Source organism: Procambarus clarkii, chromosome 6, assembly GCF_040958095.1.
Source record: "Procambarus clarkii isolate CNS0578487 chromosome 6, FALCON_Pclarkii_2.0, whole genome shotgun sequence".
Taxonomy (NCBI): domain Eukaryota; kingdom Metazoa; phylum Arthropoda; class Malacostraca; order Decapoda; family Cambaridae; genus Procambarus; species Procambarus clarkii.
In genome coordinates this window covers 39,586,385-39,612,119 of record NC_091155.1, presented here as the reverse complement: position 1 = coordinate 39,612,119, position 25,735 = coordinate 39,586,385, and the positions used below count along the sequence as shown (strand labels likewise).

The following is a 25,735-nucleotide window of genomic DNA, read 5'->3' as shown; positions in this document are numbered from 1 at the left end:
ATTTTATACTTTAATCTCAATTAGTATTAAGTTTTAGTCTTTGGTGGTTTCCTGCCCGAAACGCTTTGCGTAATAGCGGCTTTAGGCATTGTATATACTAGCTCTATCTATAAATCCATCAATGTTTGTATCTTTACCTGAATAAACATTTGAATTTTTGAATATGAATTTGAATTCTACATTTGACTCTGTAGGACATGGCCAATTGTCTAAAGCTTTGTTTGTTCATTTGTCAGAAAATTCTCACCAAATTCATTGGGAGATGGCTTCTTCAATAACGAATTGTAAATCACTTTCAATAGGAACATAATTGAATCTGCTTTAATACAGATTACAAATCATGTAATATGAACATTAGCAGTGGCTTATATAATTTAGATACATTTTTGATTGATCAGTTAAAGGGCAATTTGAGTAGGATCATTGATAGACATTTGTCTCACTAATTCATTGTTAATATACACTATCTTATGCTATTATTATCCATGTAAGGGCCTATTGGCCCATACATGGTGATGCAGCTCTTATTAATATGATGCAGGTCTTATTTATATCCACCTAATCCCATTCATATATTTGTAATTGTACCTCACTTCACATATTTTATATATATATATGTCGTACCTAGTAGCCAGAACGCACTTCTCGGCCTACCATACACGGCCCGATTTGCCTAATAGGCCGAGTGATTTTCTTTATTTTCAATCAATTGTTCCAATTAGTTTATTTGAAATATTATTATTATATTATATTAGGAACATAAATTACTGACGTAGTTGTGTTAGTTTAGATTAGGTTTAGATAGGTTAGGTTAGGTAGGGTTGGTTAGGTTCCGTCATATATCTACGTTAGTTTTAACTCAAATTTAAACAAATTAACTTTTGCATAATGAAATGGGCAGATTTATAATTTCATAAAAAAAAATTAGAAATATATATAATTTCAGGAAAACTTGGCTTAGGCAAATTGAGCCTTGCATAGTAGGCCGAGTACGACGTTCTGGCTACTAGGTACAACATATATATATATTTATTTTCACACACATACTCAACTAGGTGAATACACACAGTATATAATCTGCCTGTGTCCAGAAGCAGCTTGGAGTTCAAGGAAAGCTAGAAAAAGTTCTCCATCATTGTCTGATAAATTACTGAGCAAAGAAGGTTCGGATACTTCAGGGTGAAAGGCATTGTGAAAGGAAAGGTTCATTTTTGATTTGTTGAAATAACCTGCTATAAATAATTCTTCCAGGGACCTTACAAATGCCTAAACTTGTGTCTGACTTATGCAAATTGTTATCATAATGGGGAGAAAATGGGAGGTGCGCAATGGGGTAAGGGAAGATGCACTGAAAAGTTGGAAAATGAGGGAATATTTACATCAGTTTATTTTGTATGAATTACAGGCACTGTAATATATATTAAATAAGTGAAGCAGCAATTATGAATTTCTCTGATTCTGTTCGATGGTGTCATAGTGACTGACGATTACAGATTTTATACATATTTCTTTTTTTAATGATGTGCTTAAATTCTGCAGAGTTTATGAGATGTTGTTCCTGGTTTCTGTTGGACATGTTGGTGTTATCTATATATGGAAGGAAAGGTTTACTTAGTAAATCCTTGCATCATGTTCTTGAACATTTAAAGTGTACATTACTGTCAAATGTACCACAAATTGGCATTGTTTCTGCTTCTGATGAGTTAATTGTAACATTTTGCACAACCCCTATATTTACTCTAGGAATATATTAAGCATGCTATTTACTGTATATACTAAACTACTTCCAAATCCAATATACTGTAAAAGAAAATTCTATAAAAAATAAAATGCCCACATGCCAGTCACTTAGTACAGTGGTACCTCGGAATACGAGTGTCCCTGTATGCGAGTTTTTCGGAACACGAGCCGGAATTCCTCGGAAAATGTGTCTCGGAAGGCGAGGGTTACCTCGGAACGCGAGTTTGTTGATACGCATTCAGGCCAACTTAGCGCGTGGTGGTACGGCGATTGTCGCCCCTCCGCCCCTCAGTTTACCATTGTCTCGCGCCCAGTGACTATCCCACATCAATTCTTCACCCGGATTTTCAGTGTTTTGTTGGATTTTTGGTCATTTGACTATACAATTTGTTATTATATATCTCACCATGGGTCCCAAGAAAGCCAGTGGTAAGGATAAAGGCCAGAAAGCCCATGTGAGGATGACAATAGAGGAGAAACAAGAGATCATTTGGAAGCATGGGAACGGTACACGTGTTGTTGAACTTTGTAGGCAGTACAACAAAGCCACGTCAACAATATGCACTATACTTAAGAAGAAAAATGAGATTATGAGTGCTAAAGTGGCAAAAGGCGTAAGAACAATGACGAAACCAAGACCACAAATACTTGAAGAAGTGGAAAAGTTGTAATTAATTTGGGTACACGACAAGGAATTAAGGGGTGATAGTGTTTCGGAGGCCATCATTTGTGAGAAAGCCAGGGTATTGCACGAAGACCTTCCAAAGAATACCCCTGCAACGAGTGATGCAGATACGAAAGAGTTTAAGGCAAGCAGGGGCTGGTTTGAAAAATTTAGGAGGAGGAGTGGTATCCATAGTGTTACAAGGCATGGGAAGGCAGCCAGCTTAGACAAACCAGCCGCTGGACGATGTACAGTATTGACGAATATAAAGAGTTTGCAGAGGCTGAGGGATACCTACCGCAACAAGTGTTTAATTGTGACGAAACAGGACTGTTTTGGAAAAGATTGCCTAAGAGGACATATATTACCAAGGAGGAAAAATCCTTGCCCGGACACAAGCCTATGAAAGATAGGTTTACGCTTGTGCTGTGTTCAAATGCGAGTGGAGATTTGAAAATTAAACCCTTGCTAGTGTATCATTCTGAAAATCCAAGGGTTTTCAAACAGTATAAAGTGCAGAAAACCCATTTGTGTGTGATGTGGAAGGCTAATAAAAAAGCATGGGTGACTAGGCTTATTTTTTCGGAGTGGGTGAATAAAGTGTTGTGCCCTGCCATAGAAAAATATCTGCAGGAGAAACATTTGCCACTCAAAGCCGTGCTTCTCCTCGACAATGCTCCTGCTCAGCCTCCAGGCTTGGAAGATGATTTGTTGCCCAGATACAATAAATTCCTCACAGTTAAATTCCTTCCTCCTAACACCACTCCTTCAGCCTATGGACCAGAAAATCATAGCGAATTTTAAGAAATTTTATGAAAGGGCACTTTTCCGGAAATGTTTTGAAGTGACTGAAGCCACAAACCTCACCCTCAAAGAGTTCTGGAGAGAGCATTTTAACATTTTTAGTGCTTTAAAACTCGTTGACAAAGCCTGGCAAGAAGTGACTCAAAGAACCCTGGTTGATACCTGGTTGATGGGGTTCTGGGAGTTCTTCTACTCCCCAAGCCCGGCCCGAGGCCAGGCTTGACTTGTGAGAGTTTGGTCCACCAGGCTGTTGCTTGGAGCGGCCCGCAGGCCCACATACCCACCACAGCCCGGTTGGTCCGGCACTCCTTGGAGGAATAAATCTAGTTTCCTCTTGAAAATGTCCACGGTTGTTCCGGCAATATTTCTTATGCTTGCTGGGAGGACGTTGAACAACCGCGGACCTCTGATGTTTATACAGTGTTCTCTGATTGTGCCTATGGCACCTCTGCTCTTCACTGGACCTCTGATGTTTATACAGTGTTCTCTGATTGTGCCTATGGCACCTCTGCTCTTCACTGGACCTCTGATGTTTATACAGTGTTCTCTGATTGTGCCTATGGCACCTGTGCTCTTCACTGGTTCTATTCTACATTTTCTTCCATATCGTTTACTCCAGTACGTTGTTATTTTACTGTGTAGATTTGGTACTTGGCCCTCCGGTATCTTCCAGGTGTATATTATTTGATATCTCTCTCGTCTTCTTTCTAGTGAGTACATTTGGAGGGCTTTGAGACGATCCCAATAATTTAGGTGCTTTATTGCATCTATGCGTGCCCTGATCTCTGGCTGGAGAAAATTGTGGCCTGAATGTGTGAGAGAACTAGACTTTGAAGGGTTTGAGCCTGTAAATGATGTGCCTATTGTTGACGAAATTGTTACTCTGGGCCGGCAAATGGGCTTGGAATTGGATGGTGATAATGTGGAGGAGTTGGTGGAAGAAGACAACGAAGAACTGACCACCGAAGAACTCCTAGCCCTTCAACAGGAACAGCAAGACAACGCAGCTGATGATTCTACAGTGGAGGAGGAGGAGGCAGTAGCGAATGTCCCTTCTGCAGAAATTAGGAAGGTGTGTCAGATGTGGGAAGAGATTCAAACAATTGTTGAAAAGACTCACCCAGAGAAAGCTGTAGTAGGCCGTTGCCTTAATCTTTTCAATAACAATGTGATGCCTTACTACAGAGACAGCTTGCGAAGAAGGGAAAAGCAAGCTTCCATGGACAGATATGTGGTGAGGAAATCGAGCAGTGAGCCTCAACCAGGACCTAGTGGCACTCAGATAAAACGTGCCAGGGAGAGCACACCAGAAAGGTCCTCACTGCCTGATGTGATAATGGAAGGGGACTCCCCTTCCAAGCAGTAACTCCTCTCCTCCTCCCCCCTCCTCACCATCTTCCATACGCCTACAACATTCAACAGCAAGGTAAGTAATAACTTGAACATAGTTTTGTAGTTTTATTTAGATGAATTAGTTATAAAAATTTAGTTTGATGTGGGGTTTTTGGGGTAGTCAGGAACGGATTAATTCATTTCCTATTATTTCTTATGGGGAAATTAGCTTCGGAATACGAGTTTTCGGAATACGAGCCATCTCCAGGAACAGATTAAACTCTTAAACTGAGGTACCCCTGTATAGCTGTTTGTATCAAGTAGATGTGTGAAGGATATCGTGTATTTTGGAAGTTTAAAATAATTACAATTACAAATTTTGAACATTAATACTTATCCGAAGAGCAACCATACTCTGTGCAGGATGTAGCAACCTGCTAGACATTGTGAAGGCAATATGCTGGTTAGAACTATGTAATTACCTAAGTGTAATTACCTAAGTGTAGTTACAGGATGAGAGCTACGCTCGTGGTGTCCCGTCTTCCCAGCACTCTTTGTCATATAACGCTTTGAAACTACTGACGGTCTTGGCCTCCACCACCTTCTCCCCTAACTTGTTCCAACCGTCTACCACTCTGGTTGTGAAAGTGAATTTTCTTATATTTCTTCGTCATCTGTGTTTAGCTAGTTTATATCTATGACCTCTTGTGTAATGTATTAAAGATCCTTTTATCAGGGAGCTACATAGGGTTAAGGAAACTATGCCAGAAAATGCCCAAGATTTTGAGTGTCATATGTAATGAGTTTTTCAATCAGATATAATTGACACCTGATTTTGTCATTTACAAGTAATAATCACAATGAATTCTGTTATATATTCTTGCTGTCTACAAACATGTGTTGATAGCACCGGCCTACAAACACTCCCCGAGACACAGGAACAAGTGTGTTGAGTGAGGGCAGTGTGACCAGCACAGAACAAAGCAACCACACACACACTTACACCTCCCCCACACACACACACTTACAATTACACCTCCCCCACACACACACACACACTTACAATTACACCTCCCCCACACACACACACTTACAATTACACCTCCCTCACACACACACACTTACAATTACACCTCCCCCCCATACACACACACACACACACTTACACCTCCCCCACACACTCCCCACTAGTGTGACCAGCACAGAACAAAGCCACCACACACACCTGTCCCACACACACACACACTTACACCTCCCCCACACACACACTCCCGACACACACACACACACACATGCCCTGCCTTACCCCCTCTCACCCCCTCTCACCACAACCACCACTTCTCAATCCGCTCACTCATTAACCTTTCAAACTGTGGTGACAAAAAACGCCACTGGGCAATGAGGGTGTGAGAGAAAGGGTGTTATGTGAGTGTTGTGGTGGTCGTGGCGGCCCCACCACCTCCACCAGCACCTACACGGAGGCTGCGGCGACCACTCGGAGACACGGGCGACACGGCACTCACAACACAAGCTTTCAAATCCACATTGATCCACCTCGGCGTTCCCACCACATTTGTTTACGTCCCGTTGGATCACGTGTAGCGGCTAGGGCGCATGCGCACTGCCCGCCCGCGCACCCGACCCGCCAACTTTGAACTGTGGTGACGCTCTCAGGGCCACGCCCCGTGCCCTGCCTCGCCCCGTGCCCTGCCCCACCACGCCATGCCATGCCCCACCACGCCGTGCCCTGCCTCGCCCCGTGCCATGCCCCACCACGCCGTGCCCTGCCTCGCCACACCGCGCCCTGCCCCACCCCGCCGTGCCCTGCCCCACCCCGCCGTACCCTGCCCCACCCCGCCGTACCCTGTCCCATCTAAACTATTGGGACCGACTAAAGAGCCTAAAACTGTACTCCCTTGAGCGCAGGCGGGAGAGATACATAATAATTTACACGTGGAAAATATTAGAGGGGCTGGTCCCAAACCTGCACACAGAAATAACATCACATGAGACCAGAAGACATGGCAGGATGTGCAGAATACCCCCGTTGAAAAGCGGAGGTGCAACAGGTACTCTGAGAGAGAGAACTATCAACATCAGAGGCCCGAGACTGTTCAACACGCTTCCACTACACATAAGGGGCATAACTGGCCGACCCCTCACAGTGTTCAAGAGAGAACTGGATAAGCACCTCCAAAGGATACCTGATCAACCAGGCTTTGACTCATACGTCAGGCTGCGAGCAGCCGCGTCCAACAGCCTGGTTGACCAGTCCAGCAACCAGGAGGCCTGGTCGACGACCGGGCCGCGGGGACGCTAAGCCCCGGAAGCACCTCAAGGTAACCTCAAGGTAACCCCGCCGTGCCGTGCCCCGCCGTGCCCTGCCCCACCACACCCCACCCTGCCCCGCCACGCCGTGCCCTGCCCCACCACGCCACACCCCGACCTGCCCTGCCCCACTACACCCCACACTGCTCCGCCACACCGTGCCCTGCCCCACCACTTGGGGTGTGGTGGGGGCAGAGCACGGAGTGGCGGGGTGTGGTGGAGGCGTGGTGGGGCAGGGTGTGGTGTGGCATGGCGTGGTGGGGCAGGGCACGGAGTGGCGGGGTGTGGTGGAGGCGTGGTGGGGCAGGGCACGGAGTGGCGGGGTGTGGTGGAGGCGTGGTGGGGCAGGGCACGGAGTGGCGGGGTGTGGTGGAGGCGTGGTGGGGGCAGGGCACGGAGTGGCGGGGTGTGGTGGAGGCGTGGTGGGGGCAGGGCACGGAGTGGCGGGGTGTGGTGGAGGCGTGGTGGGGGCAGGGCACGGAGTGGCGGGGTGTGGTGGAGGCGTGGTGGGGCAGGGCACGGAGTGGCGGGGTGTGGTGGAGGCGTGGTGGGGCAGGGCACGGAGTGGCGGGGTGTGGTGGAGGCGTGGTGGGGCAGGGCACGGAGTGGCGGGGTGTGGTGGAGGCGTGGTGGGGCAGGGCACGGAGTGGTGGGGTGTGGTGGAGGCGTGGTGGGGCAGGGCACGGAGTGGCGGGGTGTGGTGGAGGCGTGGTGGGGCAGGGTGTGGTGGAAAACCACGCATAACGTGTCCCTTTTTTATTTTTTTCGAGGGACACGTTACGCGTGGTGTATTTTTAATAATAATAATAATAATAATAATAATAATAATAATAATAATAATTTATTTAGGAACAGTACATACATAGTTGCAGCGTTACAGTACAAACATTGTACAGTCCCTCGATTGTTTCAAGCGCGGGTTGGACAAGTATATGAGTGGGATTGGGTGGTTATAAATAGGAGCCGCCTCGTATGGGCCAATAGGCCTTCTGCAGTTGCCTTTGTTCTTATGTTCTTATGTTCTTAACAGTAGAAGTCTAAGAAATAAAATTAATGAATTAAATGCTCTTGTCTGCACAGAAAAAAATAGATATTATTGCACTTACCGAAACGTGGATGAATGTAGAAAATAGAGCACTATTAGCTGAATATCAGATAAATGGATTTAAACTATTTCACACAGATAAATAAATAAATAAATAAATAAATATGTTTATTCAGGTAAGGTACATACATACAAGTGATGTTACATTAATGGATTGATATATAGATAGAGCTAGTACATACAATGCCTAAAGCCACTATTACGCAATGCGTTTCGGGCAGGAAAAACATTAATATCTAGAACTTAATACTAATTGAGCATAAAGAATAAAAAGTGTTGAGAACAAATACAAATAAAGATAAAAAAAAGGGGGAACATGACTGAAAAAGCAGCACAAATACAATAGGTTGACAAACAGTGTTGATTAAAAAAAAGAAAATAACAGACATGGGTTGACAATAGAGGGGTAAGGTAGGTTACAGGGAATTTATTAGGTAGTGTTTAGTTTTTATCTTAAACTGGTTGAGAGAGGTACAGTCTTTAACATGGTTGGGAAGGTCATTCCACATTCTGGGTCCCTTGATTTGCAGAGCATTTCTAGTTTGATTAAGTCGTATTCTTGGGATATCAAAACTGTATTTATTTCTGGTGTGGTGTTCATGGGTTCTGTTACAACCTTCTATGAAGCTTTTGAGGTCAGGATTGGCATTACAGTTCAGCGTTTTATATATGTATAATACACATGAGAGAATGTGCAGTGACTTAATGTCTAACATATTCAGAGATTTGAGTAGGGGTACCGAGTGATGTCTGGGGCTAGAGTTGGATATTGTCCTAATAGCAGCTTTGTGTTGAGTAATTAGAGGACGTGAATGATTTTGGGTAGTAGAACCCCAAGCACAAATACCATAGTTGAGATATGGATAGATAAGGGAGTAATAGAGAGTCACCAGGGCAGGGCGGGGTACATAATATCTGATCTTAGAAAGAATGCCAACAGTTTTTGAAACTTTTTTTGATATATTTAGAATGTGTCCCTGGAAATTCAGCTTGTGATCAATGATAACGCCAAGGAATTTTCCATCTAATTTGTTACAAATTTGGGTATTGTTTATTTTGAGATTTATTTCATTAGAGGATTTATTGCCAAACAGAATATAGAAAGTTTTGTCAATGTTAAGGGTGAGTTTGTTGGCAGTTAGCCAAAGATGGACTTTATTTAGCTCAGTATTTACTGTGGCATTTAGAGCAAGGGGGTCAGGACTGGAGTAAATGAAGGTTGTGTCGTCAGCAAATAGAATTGGTTTGAGGTGTTGGGAGGCATTTGAAAGGTCATTAATGAAGATGAGAAAGGAGAGGGCCAAGTATGCTGCCCTGAGGAACACCAATGTTGATGGGTAGGGTGGGAGAAATTGAATTGTTCACAGAAACATACTGGAGCCTGTCAGTAAGGTAAGATTTGAGGTATTGTAGGGAGTGTCCTCTGACTCCATAATGATGTAATTTAATAAGAAGGTTTTGGTGGTTGACAGTGTCAAAAGCCTTACGTAGTTCCACAAATAACCCAACAGGGAACTCATTTTTATCAAGAGCTGCATGTATCAAGTTAATCATACTAATAAGTGCATCGTTAGTGCTTTTTTTGGGTCTGAAGCCATATTGACAAGAGCTAAGTATATTGTGCTTGGCTAGATAAGAGTAAAGCTGCTTGTAGATTAGTTTTTCAAAAATTTTTGATAAGTTAGGCAGGATTGAAATAGGTCTGTAGTTGTTAACATCTGTGGGATCACCACATTTGTGGACAGGCGTCACTCTCGTTTTTTTTTAGAACATCTGGAAAGGTTTGGAGTTCAAGTGACTTGTTGAAGAGCAATGCAATAGCAGGGGCTAAAGATGTGGAGGCTTTTTTGTAAATTAAAGTTGGTATCTCCTCAAGGGCACTAGACTTGGTTTTAAGGGAAAGGATTATCTCATTGACGTCAGTGGAATTAATAGGCTTTGGGTACAGAGACTGTGAGATAGTCCTTAACGTCAGTACTGGAAGATGGAATATCATTTGCAAGGGATGACCCAATGGAAGAAGAGAAGAAAGAGAACATAGATATATTAGACGAGGAGGGGGAGTAGCCATATATGTTAGGGACAATTTGAATGTAGTCTCAAAGAGGGAATCAAAACTGAGCCACGCACAGAAACTATTTGGATAGAATTAAACGAAAAAGCAAATAATATTATAATAGGAGTTATATATAGGCCACCAAACTTAGACAGAATGGAAGCAAAGCATCTATGGGATGAAATATCTAGAGCATCTAGATCTAACAGTATTTATGTCATGGGTGACTTTAATTTTAGTGGAATAAACTGGTTGAACAAAACATGGAATAGTGAAGCAGAAGATTTTCTAGAATTAATTGACGATTGCTTTCTTACGCAACACATTAAGGAACCAACACGGGAAAATAATATTTTAGATTTAGTGTTAACTAACAGGGAAACACAAATTAATGACATCGAAATAGGGAGTGAGCGAGGGAACAGTGATTACAAAGTAATCAGATTTAGCATAGAATGGAATAGACCTGTAAGAGAAAATTCTGTTAAAGTGCCAGATTTTCGAAAAGCTGATTTTAATAGCCTAAGAAATTTATTGGGTCAAATAGATTGGAAAGTCTTGGGTATGGGGTGTGGGCCGGTCTTAGAGCGAGACATGAACCCAGCGACAGGTGACGTAAAAGGGGATTTCGATGTGGATTCAATATATAACTTATTTAAGAATATTCTAAACAAAGCACAGGAACGTAGTATACCATACAAATTGAATAGATCGAATACTAATGACCCAAAGTGGATAACAAATAATTTAAAGAACCTTATAGGTAAAAAGAGAGCTTGGTACAAAAGGATTATGAATGGGGAGGTCACTTTAGAACAAGAATTCGTACAACTGGTTAGAAATGTTAAAAAGGAGATTAGGAAAGCAAAAAGAAACTATGAAGTTCGCATAGCGGAGCAAGCAAAGTCAAATCCTAAAGGGTTTTTTTCAGTTATATCGAACTAAGACTAGGGAAAGGATAGGTCCATTAAATCTGAGACAGGTCAAATAACGGATAATGACAAGGAGATGAGTAGTATTTTTAACAAATATTTTATATCTGTATTTACTAAAGAAGAACTTAACAATATGCCTTCAGCCGAACAAGTCTATGTGGGTGGGGATGAGGACAGGTTGACTAGTTTAGCAGTTACCAGGGAGGATGTAATTAAACAATTAGAAAAACTCAAACCAAACAAATCCCCAGGGCCGGATGAAGTGTTTGCCAGGGTGCTGAAAGAATGCAAAGAGGAGCTTTCCGAGCCACTGTCTACCATATTTAATAAATCAATAGATTCAAGCAGAGTGCCAGAGTTTTGGAAAGTTGCTAATGTGATACCAGTTTTTAAGAGAGGAGATAGATCACTTGCGTCAATTATCGGCCAATTAGCCTAACTTCTATTGTGGGAAAGTTACTTGAATCATTAATTGCAAATACAATTCGTCTCCATCTTGAAAAACATAAATTAATTAATGAGTCGCAACATGGTTTTACAAATGGCCGTTCATGTTTAACAAATTTGTTATCTTTTTATTCTAGCATAGTTGAGGCAGTTGATAGTGGTAAAGATTGTGATGTTGTGTACCTTGACTTTAGCAAAGCTTTTGATACAGTGCCACATGAAAGACTAATTAAAAAAATAGAAGCTCATGGTATTGGGGGTGCTATATTAAGCTGGATTAGGGCATGGCTATTCATTTATTTATTTATTTATTTATGCATATACAAGAATGTACATAAGGAATGTGAGGATACAATTATGGTAATTACAGTCTTGTAAAGCCACTAGCACGCGCAGCGTTTCGGGCATTCCAAAGGAAACAGAGAGTTAGTATAAATGGGGTTAAGTCAGAGTGGGATAATGTTGTTAGTGGAGTACCTCAAGGCTCTGTCCTGGGACCTCTGTTGTTTATAATATATATAAATGATTTAGATTCAGGTTTGAGCAGCAACATTTGCAAATTTGCCGATGATACGAAAATTGGTAGGGAAATTAATTCGGAGGAGGACTCACTATCACTTCAAGTTGATCTAAATAGGGTTTTGAAATGGTCAAAGGATTGGCAGATGCAGTTTAATGCTGATAAATGTAAAGTTCTGAGGTTAGGTAATGATGATAGAGTTACAAGATACGAGCTAGATGGTGTTGAGATTGCGAAGTCGGATTGCGAAAGGGATCTGGGAGTTATGATTAGTAAGAATTTAAAACAAAAGGATCAATGCATGAATGTTCGTAATAAGGCAAATCGGACACTTGGATTTATTAATCGCAGCGTTAGTAACAAGACACCTGGTGTGGTTCTTAAGCTATATCTTGCTCTGGTTAGGCCCCATTTAGATTATGCAGTTCAGTTTTGGTCGCCATATTATAGAATGGATATAAATTCACTTGAACGTGTCCAGCGTAGGATGACTAAGTTAATTCCCCAAATTAGAAATCTTTCATATGAAGAAAGATTAACAAAGCTTAAGTTGCATTCACTGGAAAGGCGAAGAGTTAGGGGTGACATGATAGAGGTTTACAAGTGGATGAATGGACATAACAGGGGGGATATTAATAGGGTATTAAAAATATCAACACAAGACAGAACACAAAACAATGGGTATAAATTGGATAAGTTTAGATTTAGGAAAGACTTGGGTAAATACTGGTTCAGTAACAGGGTTGTTGATTTGTGGAACCAATTGCCGCGTAACGTGGTGGAGGTGGTGTCCCTCGATTGTTTCAAGCGCGGGTTGGACAAGTATATGAGTGGGATTGGGCGGTTATAGATAGGAGCTGCCTCGTATGGGCCAACAGGCCTTCTGCAGTTACCTTTGTTCTTATGTTCTTATGTTCTTATTTGTTTCTGGTGTGGTGTTCATGGGTTCTGTTACAACCTTCTATGAAGCTTTTGAGGTCAGGATTGGCATTACAGTTCAGCGTTTTATATATGTATAATACACATGAGAGAATGTGCAGTGACTTAATGTCTAACATATTCAGAGATTTGAGTAGGGGGTACCGAGTGATGTCTGGGGCCAGAGTTGGATATTGTCCTAATAGCAGCTTTGTGTTGAGTAATTAGAGGACGTGAATGATTTTGGGTAGTAGAACCCCAAGCACAAATACCATAGTTGAGATATGGATAGATGAGGGAGAAATAGAGAGTCACCAGGGCAGGGCGGGGTACATAATATCTGATCTTAGAAAGAATGCCAACAGTTTTAGAAACTTTTTTTGATATATTTAGAATGTGTCCCTGGAAATTCAGCTTGTGATCAATGAGGACACCAAGGAATTTACCATCAACTTTACTACTGATTTGGGTATTGTTTATTCTTAGATTTATTTCATTAGAGGATTTATTGCCAAACAGAATATAGAAAGTTTTGTCAATGTTAAGGGTGAGTTTGTTGGCAGTTAGCCAAAGATGGACTTTATTTAGCTCAGTATTTACTGTGGCATTTAGAGCAAGGGGATCAGGACTGGAGTAAATGAAGGTTGTGTCGTCAGCAAATAGAATTGGTTTGAGGTGTTGGGAGGCATTTGGAAGGTCATTAATGTAGATGAGAAAGAGGAGAGGGCCAAGTATGCTGCCCTGAGGAACACCAATGTTGATGGGTAGGGTGGGAGAAATTGAATTATTCACAGAAACATACTGGAGCCTGTCAGTAAGGTAGGATTTGAGGTATTGTAGGGAGTGTCCTCTGACTCCATAATGTTGTAATTTAAGAAGAAGGTTTTGGTGGTTGACAGTGTCAAAAGCCTTACGCAGGTCCACAAATATCCCAACAGGGAACTCATTTTTATCAAGAGCTGCAGTTAGTTTTAGTTTAGTTCATTTATTATGCACCCCATACCCATCTTGTGGGCGGTAGTGGAAAGGGTTACAGAGGCACATAATGGGCTCAGGGACTGAACCCCACAATTCATTTAGCTAAGCAAGTTACAATCTTGATGAGCTAGTTACAAAATTCAATATAAGTCGTCACATCAACAATGGGTTCGAGATCGACCTCAAGTACAGGTTCTAAATTAAGCAAGTGACATATGTGGAGAGCTAGTGTCAAAATTGATATGTTTGTCCTGCACACCGCCCCCCATCCAGTGGGCAGCGGTGGATAGGTTACACCGCCCCCCATCCAGTGGGCAGCGGTGGATAGGTTACACCGCCCCCCATCCTGTGGGCAGCGGTGGATAGGTTACAATCACTTAGTTACTACCTACAGTTAGCAGACTGGGGATATTTGGCTAAAATTTCTGGTAGCAGATCATTTTGAATGAAATATTGACACATCGCTGGAACATTGGTTATAGAATTGTCTCTAAATTCACGTATCTTTTCGCACTCCATCACATAGTGACGGAGGGTGTGCGAATAATTTTGTTGGCACAGTTTACATTTGGTCAGGTCTACATCAGCAGATAATGAGAATTCCCAGAGATACTTGTAACCGAGTCTAAGCCGAGCAGTAGTAACATCTAGAAGTCTGCTGATTTTATTGGATGAACCATAGATGTGTGGCTCCTCTTGCATGATAGTATGATGATAGATGGAATTACTGGTGTCAATTTCACTTTGCCTCAGATCTACAAGATCTTGTTGAAGTTCTCGGTGTACTGCTGCTCTCAGATGGCTCATTGACAATCCAAGGTTACACTCAACGGCTCCTTTAAAGGCAGATTCTTTGGCTAACTTATCAGCTCTATCATGCATTCGGAGGCCAACATGAGATGGAGTCCACATGAAATGGACTCTGTTACCATCCTTAATAATTTTGTTGTATTTGTGTCTAGCTTCGGACACGAGCATGTTACAGTTATGTCTTAAAGAGTTGAGAGCAATTAAGGATGATAAGGAGTCACTTACAATTAATGTATCAAGTTTTGAGACATGTACACATTTCAGTGCAAGGAGCAAGGCAAATAGTTCAGTCTGAAGGGTAGAGGCCCAGTTGTTTATACGGACTCCCCACTCAAAGTACAAGCCATCGCCCATTGTCAGGACAACTGCACTTCCAGCTGCACCCGTGGTGCGGTGTAGGGAACCATCAGTGTATATAATCATGAATCAAGTTAATCATAATACATCAGAATCAGAATATATATATATATATATATATATATATATATATATATATATATATATATATATATATATATATATATATGTCGTACCTAATAGCCAGAACGCACTTCTCAGCATACTATTCAAGGCCCGATTTGCCTAATAAGCCAAGTTTTCATGAATTAATGTTTTTTCGTCTACCTAACCTACCTAACCTAACCTAGCTTTTTTTGGCTACCTAACCTAACCTTACCTATAAATATTGGTTAGGTTAGGTAGGGTTGGTTAGGTTCGGTCATATATCTACTTTAATTTTAACTCCAATAAAAAAAAATTTACCTCATACATAGAGAAAAGGGTTGCTTTATCATTTCATAAGAAAAAAATTATAGTAAATATATTAATTCAGGAAAACTTGGCTTATTAGGCAAATCGGGCCTTGAATAGTAGGCTGAGAAGTGAGTTCTGGCTACTAGGTACGACATATATATATATATATATATATATATATATATATATATATATATATATATATATATATATATATATATATATATATATATATATTTCATTGAATATGACCGCATATTCTGTATTTATTATTTTCTGGTTTAGGGCTTCTATCCCTCTAACTATTTTCTTAGCATCAGGGCTTTATTGGAATAGGAGTTCTCCAAAACTCATTTTCGTACTTTTAAGGTGAAGAAAAGAAGTGATTTACTATAGAGTGTATTACACTTATTTGTATAATTTGCACGACGTTTCGAACCTCCATGGTTCATTCTCAAGTGAACAATCTTACAATACTAGTTGATTTTATACCCGCATTAGGTCAGGTGATAATACAATGAAGGTGAAAAACATGGGGGGATACATAAGGGATAAACATAGGGGCTGCAGAAGGCTTATTGGCCCATACGAGGCATCTCCTATCTAAACACAAAGATTAATCCAGTGTAATTGGCCTGTTATGTTGGACATTGTCTTCTGTGTTGGCATCGATATGTTCTTGTCTTGTCCTTACTCTCATGGTGGGTAGAGTAAATAGTTCCGTGATTTGGGTGTTCATGGTAGGTCGCTCTATTCTTATGTGAATTGCCTCAAGAATTTGTAATCTTCTTGAATCTTGGGTTTTATCTATTATGCAAGTATTCTTGTTCAACATTTCTCTTGTTAGAGTAATGTCATGGGCTTGTCTCATGTGATTCCTAGGGGCACCAGATTGAAGATGGCATGTCAAACGCCTCGTCAGCTTGGTCGACGTCATACCTATGTACTTACATTGAAGGTTACATCCTTCGTGGGGGCAAGTGTACATGTATACAACGCTTGACTGCTGTAGAGGGTTCTCCGTCGGCTTCGGGCTGTTTTTGATAAGGAGTTCGGAAGTCTTCTTGGTTTTGTAGAATATTATCAGGTTTATGTTTTGGTTAGGAGTAGTGCCTCTGCGGAGAACCCTCGAGTCAAGCGTTGTATACATGTACACTTGCCCCCACGAAGGATGTAACCTTCAATGTAAGTACATAGGTATGACGTCGACCAAGCTGACGAGGCGTTTGACATGCCATCTTCAATCTGGTGCCCCTAGGAATCACATGAGACAAGCCCATGACATTACTCTAACAAGAGAAATGTTAAACAAGAATACTTGCATAATAGACAAAACCCAAGATTCAAGAAGATTACAAATTCTTGAGGCAATTCACATAAGAATAGAGCGACCTACCATGAACACCCAAATCACGGAACTATTTACTCTACCCACCATGAGAGTAAGGACAAGACAAGAACATATCGATGCCAACACAGAAGACAATGTCCAACATAACAGGCCAATTACACTGGATTAATCTTTGTGTTTAGATAGGAGATGCCTCGTATGGGCCAATAAGCCTTCTGCAGCCCCTATGTTTATCCCTTATGTATCCCCCCATGTTTTTCACCTTCATTGTATTATCACCTGACCTAATGCGGGTATATATATATATATATATATATATATATATATATATATATATATATATATATATATATATATATATATATATATATATATATATATATATTTTGGTAGCAGTCTTTCCTGTAGACATATATTATTAAATATGACCGAAAAAGTAAGATTAATAATTCTAACACGAATTTTCTCAATCTTTCGTACATTACGCTTCACTGTTGGAGGTAAATCAAAAATCACTTCTCCAAAATTCATTTTTATTTCTAGTCTGACGCGACACGGGCGCGTTTCGTAAAACTTATTACATTTTCAAAGACTTCACAAATACACAACTGATTAGAACTTGCGTTTCTCTGATTTTATATCTACATTTGAGTGAGGTGGGAAGGGTGATGTGGCATTAACACAAGACAGAACAATAGGGGATATTAATAGGGTATTAAAAGTATCAACACAAGACAGAACAGATACAATGGGTATTGAATAGAAGTGTTTGTAGAAAGCCTATTGGTCCATATTTCTTGATGCTTCTATATTGGAGCGGAGTCTTGAGGTGGGTAGAATATAGTTGTGCAATAATTGGCTGTTGATTGCTGGTGTTGACTTCTTGATGTGTAGTGCCTCGCAAACGTCAAGCCGCCTGCTATCGCTGTATCTATCGATGATTTCTGTGTTGTTTACTAGGATTTCTCTGGCGATGGTTTGGTTATGGGAAGAGATTATATGTTCCTTAATGGAGCCCTGTTGCTTATGCATCGTTAAACGCCTAGAAAGAGATGTTGTTGTCTTGCCTATATACTGGGTTTTTTGGAGCTTACAGTCCCCAAGTGGGCATTTGAAGGCATAGACGACGTTAGTCTCTTTTAAAGCGTTCTGTTTTGTGTCTGGAGAGTTTTGTGTCTGGAGAGAGTAATGTACGAAAGATTGAGAAAATTCGTGTTAGAATTATTAATCTTACTTTTTCGGTCATATTTAATAATATATATATATATATATATATATATATATATATATATATATATATATATATATATATATATATATATATATATATATATCCACAGCCAAACGTGTATGCATACACTCTGGCTTCCTGTCCCCCGATATAATTTCTTTCTTTATTATGCACCCCATACCCATGCCGTGGGCGGTGGTGTAAAGGGTTACAGAGGCACATAATCGGTTCAGGAACTGAACCCTCTAGTTCGTTTAGCTAAGCAAATAACAATATTTTGACGCTAGTTACACAATTATTAATGTTATAGATACATGTACACACACTCATACATAGAATGTGTACATGTATGTCCTCCGACTCAGTGAATTATTATTAAAAAGAAATATTATATCAACCTCATCCCTTCCCTCGCATACCATCGACTTCACTATATAATTATCACATTTGCAATATCAATATAGTGGAACGCTTCTTTTTATGAAGTTATTATTTAATAAACATAACCCAAATTAATAGCCACAACTGTAACAATTGAAATAACAAATATAAATAGGGGAATGAGTGTGGAAGTCGAGGGTTGAGCGCAAGTGGAGGCTGAACGTCAACAAAGTCGAGGCGGGTGAGCTGTGTCTTCTCCCTCCACCATATATCTTGGCCACCATGACCAAGGACGCCACCAAGACGGAGAAGAAGGAGGCTAAGAAGGAGGAAGACAAGAAAGATGGCGATATTAAAGAGGAGTTGGTAAGTATGGAGTGAAGAGAAGTGTGTGGAGGGTCATGGTGGCCCGGTCTCCACCGTCACCTGGCGCAGTGTGGCCCGGTCCCCACCGTCACCTGGTGTGGTGTGGCCCGGTCTCCACCGTCACCTGGCGCAGTGTGGCCCGGGCCCCACCGTCACCTGGTGTGGTGTGGCCCGGTCTCCACCGTCACCTGGCGCAGTGTGGCCCGGTCTCCACCGTCACCTGGCGCAGTGTGGCCCGGTCCCCACCGTCACCTGGTGTGGTGTGGCCCGGTCTCCACCGTCACCTGGCGCAGTGTGGCCCGGTCTCCACCGTCACCTGGCGCAGTGTGGCCCGGTCCCCACCGTCACCTGGTGTGGTGTGGCCCGGTCTCCACCGTCACCTGGCGCAGTGTGGCCCGGGCCCCACCGTCACCTGGTGTGGTGTGGCCCGGTCTCCACCGTCACCTGGCGCAGTGTGGCCCGGGCCCCACCGTCACCTGGTGTGGTGTGGCCCGGTCTCCACCGTCACCTGGCGCAGTGTGGCCCGGTCTCCACCGTCACCTGGCGCAGTGTGGCCCGGTCCCCACCGTCACCTGGTGTGGTGTGGCCCGGTCTCCACCGTCACCTGGCACAGTGTGGCCCGGGCCCCACCGTCACCTGGTGTGGTGTGGCCCGGTCTCCACCGTCACCTGGTGTGGTGTGGCCCGGTCCCCACCGTCACCTGGTGTGGTGTGGCCCGGTCTCCACCGTCACCTGGCGCAGTGTGGCCCGGTCCCCACCGTCACCTGGTGTGGTGTGGCCCGGTCCCCACCGTCACCTGGCGTGGTGTGGCCCGGTCTCCACCGTCACCTGGCGCAGTGTGGCCCGGTCCCCACCGTCACCTGGTGTGGTGTGGCCCGGTCTCCACCGTCACCTGGTGTGGTGTGGCCCGGTCTCCACCGTCACCTGGTGTGGTGTGGCCCGGTCCCCACCGTCACCTGGTGTGGTGTGGCCCGGTCTCCACCGTCACCTGGCGCAGTGTGGCCCGGTCCCCACCGTCACCTGGTGTGGTGTGGCCCGGTCCCCACCGTCACCTGGCGTGGTGTGGCCCGGTCTCCACCGTCACCTGGCGCAGTGTGGCCCGGTCCCCACCGCCACCTGGCGCAGTGTGGCCCGGTCCCCACCGCCACCTGGCGCAGTGTGGCCCGGTCCCCACCGCCACCTGGCGCAGTGTGGCCCGGTCCCCACCGCCACCTGGCGCAGTGTGGCCCGGTCCCCACCGTCACCTGGCGCAGTGTGGCCCGGTCCCCACCATCATTGTTGTCTTCAAGTTGTACTGATGTATTAAAGCCAAGGTGGAATGGGGGGACAGTAAGTTGGGTTTCAGGGTTTTGGAGTGGAGAGAGGTCTATATTGAGGGTTATGTGGATTAACTGTTGGGGTAATTTTTGATCTGTATGGCTGTGTCTGGTAAGCAGTGGTACATGTGACAGATAGTTGGCACACATGTCTCGTCTGGTGGCTAAGCTTGTGAGGCCCGTTTCTCCGTAAAGTCCGAGCATAGGAGTGGAACACATTGCTCCACATGTAAGTCGCATGGCATTGTTTTGAATGACCTCTAGGCTCTGTAGGTTAGTAGGTGCAGCCGATGCATATGCTTAGCAACAATTGTCTAGTTGGCTAGGAATGTAGGTTGTATTGAAACGGAGCAAGATTTTATGATGTACTCCCCGGGTGGTGCCAGTGAGGGCTTTAAGTACAGTATGGCAAGTCGGGGTTGTGTAGTCTGTTTTAAGACGTTGAATGTGTGCTTTCCAGATAAGTAAGGGAAAGTCTACTTACCTGGAAAACACACACATTCAACATCGTAATACCTATTTCACCTCTGCTTTTCAACGGGGGTATTCTGCACATCCTACCATGCCTTATGGTCTCATGTGGTGTTATTTCTGTGTGCAGGTTTGGGACCAGCCCCTCTAATATTTTCCACATGTAAATTATTATGTATCTCTCCCGCCTGCGCTCAAGAGAATACAGATTTAGGCCTTTTAGTCGGTCCCAGTAGTTTAGATGTTTTACTGAGTGGATTCTAGCAGTAAAGGATCTCTGCACGCTCTCCAGGTCAGCAATTTCTCCAGCTTTGAAAGGGGCTGTCATTGTGCAGCAGTACTCCACTCTAGAGAGCACAAGCGTCTTGAAAAGTATCATCAACGGTATAGCATCTCTAGTGTGAAAAGTTCTTGTTATCTAACCTGTCATTTTTCTTCCAGTTGTGACGGCTACTTTATTGTGTTCTTTAACCCTTAAACCGCGAGGAGTCCAAATGGCTTCAACACCCACAGGCGCAAAAAAAAAAAAATTAAAAAAAAATCCTTCATCTTATAAAAGTGTTCATTTGTGTTCCCTGATCATGGAAAAAATAACAGAAATTGTAGGTGGCATATTTTAGCCACAATAGGGTAGGGAAGTCTGGCAAAAAAGAGGATTGAATCCCTTTAAAACAAAACTCTAGATTTAGTTTAATTTTAAGTTTGATGTGTGTCCATTTCTTGCTAACTGTAGCTTATAGCAGCATGCAAACTGAAGTAAAATTGTGTTAACATCATTAAACCAAACAAGTCTTGTTTCCTAACGTGTGTAAAAAGTCTGCATTAAATCTTGTGTGGAACTAGAATTCTACTTTAATTTAAAATAATGTACAAGTGATTTGTGAGAAATAGAAATCTGCCAAATTTTGTGTAGTAAGGAAGGTCCATGAGTGTCATTGTATGGAAATTAATGTACATTAATTTTGTTCATATAGTCTGAAGAGGACAAACAGCTGCAAGAGGAGTTGAACATGTTGGTGGAAAGGCTGCAGGAGTCTAATGCTGAATTGTACAAGCCAGCGCTTGAACAAATCCGGTCTCTCATTCGTTCTTCTACTACCTCTATGACAAGTGTACCTAAACCACTCAAGTTTATGAGACTGCACTACCAGACTATGAAGGTGATTAATGTGTTTAATATGGCTTGTGTTATGTATGTAGAAAATAATTATTTGTGAAGGTGAAGGAAAGACCCCAATACATGTGCGAGTGTATAATTGTACACGTAAACATGCATTGGGTCATTCCTTCGCCATTATTCAAACACTACAGTATTATAGTTAGTTCCCCCATAATTACTTGTATTTTGTGTTCCTGAGCGGTTTCTTCTTCATTCTCCCCAATGAGGGAGAAACCGACGTTTCTCCCTCATTGTCCATTCTCCGTGGCTCGGTCTGGGGGCTTGGGTTTTCTGTGTTTTGTTTTAATTTTCATTTGGCCCTTTTATCTGCTTGAGGGGTCTGTCTTTTGCCTCATTAGGCTTGCCTAGGGTTGTGTGTGTGTGGCTGAACCCCCTTGTTGGCCCCCTTTTGGCCTAGGTTGCCTTCAGGTAGCTTGGGTTACCTATGATCAGCAGGGGGTTCTACCAGCATAGCGTTCCCAGTGCCTGGGCTTCCTACAGGGCGCACACCCTGCAGGCCATGGAAATCCCCTACAGGTTCAAATGTACTCTGGTTACCCCTTCCGAGTCCGCCGTTGCCTTTAGCGATTTTGAGGGTTGTGCATCGCCTATGCCACCAGGTGATGCTCATTCAGTCTGCCTCGGCTGTACTGCCTGTTGGGACATTGACACCCACGTCTTGTGGGACTTGTTTTCCTCATGTGCTTTAGCTACCCTCTCCTCTGTTGCAGTTCAGAAGTTTCAGGCACTGACCACTTGGTATTTCAGGTTTTAAATTTTGCAGCGGTCTCGGTTGTATGGCAGGTTGGATGCCCTGGATCTGCCCTGCTTAGTATTAGGGTTTCAAATATTTTTTATCAACTCTACCCTGATTCTGTCCATACCTTGGTCGGCCGAGCGGACAGCACACTGGACTTGTGATCCTGTGGTCCCGGGTTCGATCCCGGGCGCCGACGAGAAACAATGGGCAGAGTTTCTTTCACCCTATGCCCCTGTTACCTAGCAGTAAATAGGTACCTGGGTAGTCAGCTGTGATGGGCTGCTTCCTGGGGGTGGAGGCCTGGTCGAGGACCGGGCCGCGGGGACACTAAAGCCCAGAAATCATCTCAAGATAACCTCAAGATAACCTCTTCTTTCTTAGGTGGGTCAGTTTTGCCCTTCTCCTATCCCCCTGCTTCTAGCTTCAAAGTGTCTTGAGGGCTTCGGTTTTGAGGCAGGATTTAGCTCGGGTCGATCCGAGGTTGGCCCCTTCTGATGCAAGCACAGCGGCAGTTCACCATCTCTGTCTTCCCAAAGCTTCTGGGTTTTCTCAGCCGACCTCTTCCATTGAAGCATTTTCCTTGGACTCCGATTTTCTATCTCGGGTAGTGGATATGGATGAGAGCTCTGCCCCGTGGCCCCCTGCTGTTGTTGACTTTCATGCCTTTTGCAATGGGTCTTTCCATGCTGAGGCGAGGGGTTTCTTCCTCTTCCTCTTCTCCTGTGTGTGCACGAGTTGGATGCTGCTTCCCCGTTTCCCTGGGCTCGTTTCCGTGGGCCTTTAGGTTCTTCGAACTCATCCTTTCGTAGGTTCTTCCTCCCGGGTTTCGATAGTCGAGGCTTGGGATGCCCTTCATGCATACCTCGTGTGTGCCCCGCTGGAGTTCTGGATCCGTTTTTTCTAGGGCTCAGTTCTTCCTCCCTTTCTGTGGGGAGCCCCTACGGCTCCTTGGAGCTTATCGGGCTAATGTATGTTATATTAGACCGGGACATTTGCTATGGAGTTCAGACCTACCAGGGACCAGCACCAGAACCTGGCCCCTTCAGAGAGGTTTCAGGGAGCAATGGCCCTGGAAAACCCCCTTGTGGTTGGGGTTTTCCTTATCTGCCATCGACCAAGGTTAGGCACCCAGAAAGGTAAGCATAACAAAACAAACTCCACATGGTAAGAAACTAAAACAAAAACCGAACAGAGAAGTAGAAACTCCCTACAATCCCAAGGAAACAAGCAAACATCACACATCACTACTGCGCCGCTCGTCCGTGCAGTCCTCCCCGCCCCGAGAGGGGGAGGGGGGGGGCCCCCTTACCTCACCGCGCCGGCTGCCTAGCACCAGTTCGTAAGCTAATGCCAACCGGGACAGACGCTTCTCTGGCTTCGGTTTCCTAGGTGGTGTTTGCCTTCGTGGCACTCACTGCCGTGTTTTGTGTTGTGCGGTGGCCGGGTGTTCCTCATCAGTACCGGGGCTGCATGTGCTTGGGGGCTTCCTTCCCTAAGCGCCCTGTGAGTACTGCCCCTGCGTGACAGGGCTATCTTCCCTGGGGCGTTCGGGAACCATTCCCGTACAGGTTCTTGCTGCTTGGCATTTGCCTTGCTCTTGGGGCCAGCTGGGGCTTGGGGCCCTTGTTTGGCCTTGGATAGGGACTGGTATTGTGCTGGTTAGGGCGTCAAGGTGTTTCGTGACTTGCTACCTATGCGGCTGCCGGTTCCTACGGCCTCTGGGGATGGTGTACTTTTGCATGTTTTTTCTCGTTTTCATTTTCATTTGCCTTGTGGGGGTCTGCCTAGCGTGGCTATAGTTCCACTGGTAGTGTTTGATGGCCCTCTGCTAGGCCCCGTGATTGTACACGTCGCAGGGGTTTTCAGTGTTGTCATCTACCCCTTGTTAGTTTTGGGTGTTAACCGGTTAGCAATACCTTGCCCGGTCTTCCCGGGCTCATTTCGGACGCAAGGATTTGAGGGTCGTACAGGTTCCTGGCCGCCCGTTCTTTATACGCGTGTCTGCTCCTGTGCATTCTTGTTGCGTTGGTTGCAGACTGTTGTCTTGTCTTCGCGTAGCGGAGTTTGTGGCGGCCGCCTCCCGGTTCAGCCCTTTCTTTTCCTTCTCTTTGGGTATGAAGCTCCCGGAAACCGTAGCGGCTCCCCACAGAAAACCAGCGTTGAATGTAATGAAATGCCATTTTCTGGGTGAGCCCTGGAGGCTCCCTGGCAACCCTTCCACCAGTCTGCGTTTTTTTCGCATTGGTTGAAGCTTAGCTTCTGAATTGATGCTAGGAAGCCTGCACGGTGAGTTCCAGGGCTCCCCCCCTCCCCCACTCGGGGCGGGGAGGGCTGCGCGGACAATCAGTGTGGCAGTAAAGTGTGATGTTTGCTTGTTTGCTTGTTTCCTTGGGATTGTAGGGAGTTTCTACCTCTGTTCGGTTTTTTGTTTTAGTTTTTTACCATGTGGGGTTTGTTTAGTTATGCCTACCTTTCTGGGTGCCTAACTCCGGTCGATGGCAGATAAGGAAAACCCCAACCACAAGGGGGTTTTCCAGGGCCATTGCTCCCTGAAACCTCTCTGAAGAGGCCAGGTTCTGGTGCTGGTCCCTGGTAGGTTTGAACTCCTTAGCTAATGTCGCGGTCTAATATAACATACATTAACCCGATAAGCTCCAGGGAGCCTCTGGGGCTCACCCAGAAAATGGTGTTTCATTACATTCAATGCTGGTTTTTTGGCTGATTTTGGTTGGCACCTTTTGACAAATTAGTGTTGCCTCTTCTCATGCTGTGTTGGCGGAGCTGCTCCTGTTTGTGTTCAGGGTTGCCGAGTCATTGGTCCCGTTTTGCATGCTTCTCACACTGTTTCATCTCCGGCCTGCTCATGCGCAGCCTGAGCCTGTCTGGTCTCTGGCCGGGTTCCTTCTTTCTTCTCTTTTTGCTCGTTTTATGGGAGCTCCTTCCGTCTGGAATTGTTTTTTTTTTTGGTAGCTATGTTGCTTCTTTGGCTTCTGGTTGTCAGGGGAGCCAGCTTCTGTTCTCCTTCGTCGCCGGGGTAAGCTTATTGCACTCCTCCATCGCTGGGGTTTTAGTTCCATGGCCCTGGTGGGCATTTTGTTCAGTTGCAGCCAGCTCTTTCTTTCTGGCGAAGATTGTCTCGGCTGGCTTCAGGAGGGGTCCTTTTAGTTGTTGATGCTTGCCTAGTTCTGCAGTTTACCCTCATGCTCCTGCTGTCTGTGAGTATGCCACTCTTATGGCATACTCACAGCATTGGTGAGTATGGAGCCAATATTGGGGCGCAAGGGTTTTGGTAGTAGAATGTGGTCTTGGC

General features: G+C 44.2%; 2 protein-coding genes across 5 annotated transcripts in view; one reads left to right on the top strand and one right to left on the bottom strand.

Annotated features, from left to right (window-relative positions):
- LOC123754116 (selenocysteine lyase) overlaps positions 1–6,157 on the bottom strand; it is an 84,385-nt gene extending 78,228 nt beyond the window's left edge. For 2 of the 4 annotated variants that reach the window (XM_069308612.1, XM_069308615.1), the window contains exons 1-2: positions 6,016–6,149; positions 5,037–5,175 (exon numbers count right to left, since the gene is read on the bottom strand). In XM_069308612.1, the coding sequence (XP_069164713.1) occupies positions 5,037–5,101 (65 nt within the window). In that variant the 5' untranslated portion in view covers positions 5,102–5,175; positions 6,016–6,149. Of the gene's footprint in view, positions 1–5,036; positions 5,176–6,015 lie in introns of all 4 variants that reach the window. The other 2 variants (XM_045736310.2, XM_045736312.2) reach the window with 1 other exon arrangement.
- A 12,381-nt stretch (positions 6,158–18,538) lies between these two features.
- Positions 18,539–25,735, top strand: part of Rpn1 (regulatory particle non-ATPase 1) — a 674,509-nt gene continuing 667,312 nt past the window's right edge. Inside the window, exons 1-2 of the mRNA XM_069308605.1 lie at positions 18,539–18,719; positions 21,481–21,666. Coding sequence (XP_069164706.1) covers positions 18,636–18,719; positions 21,481–21,666 — 270 coding nt within the window. The 5' untranslated portion in view covers positions 18,539–18,635. The remainder of the gene's footprint in view (positions 18,720–21,480; positions 21,667–25,735) is intronic.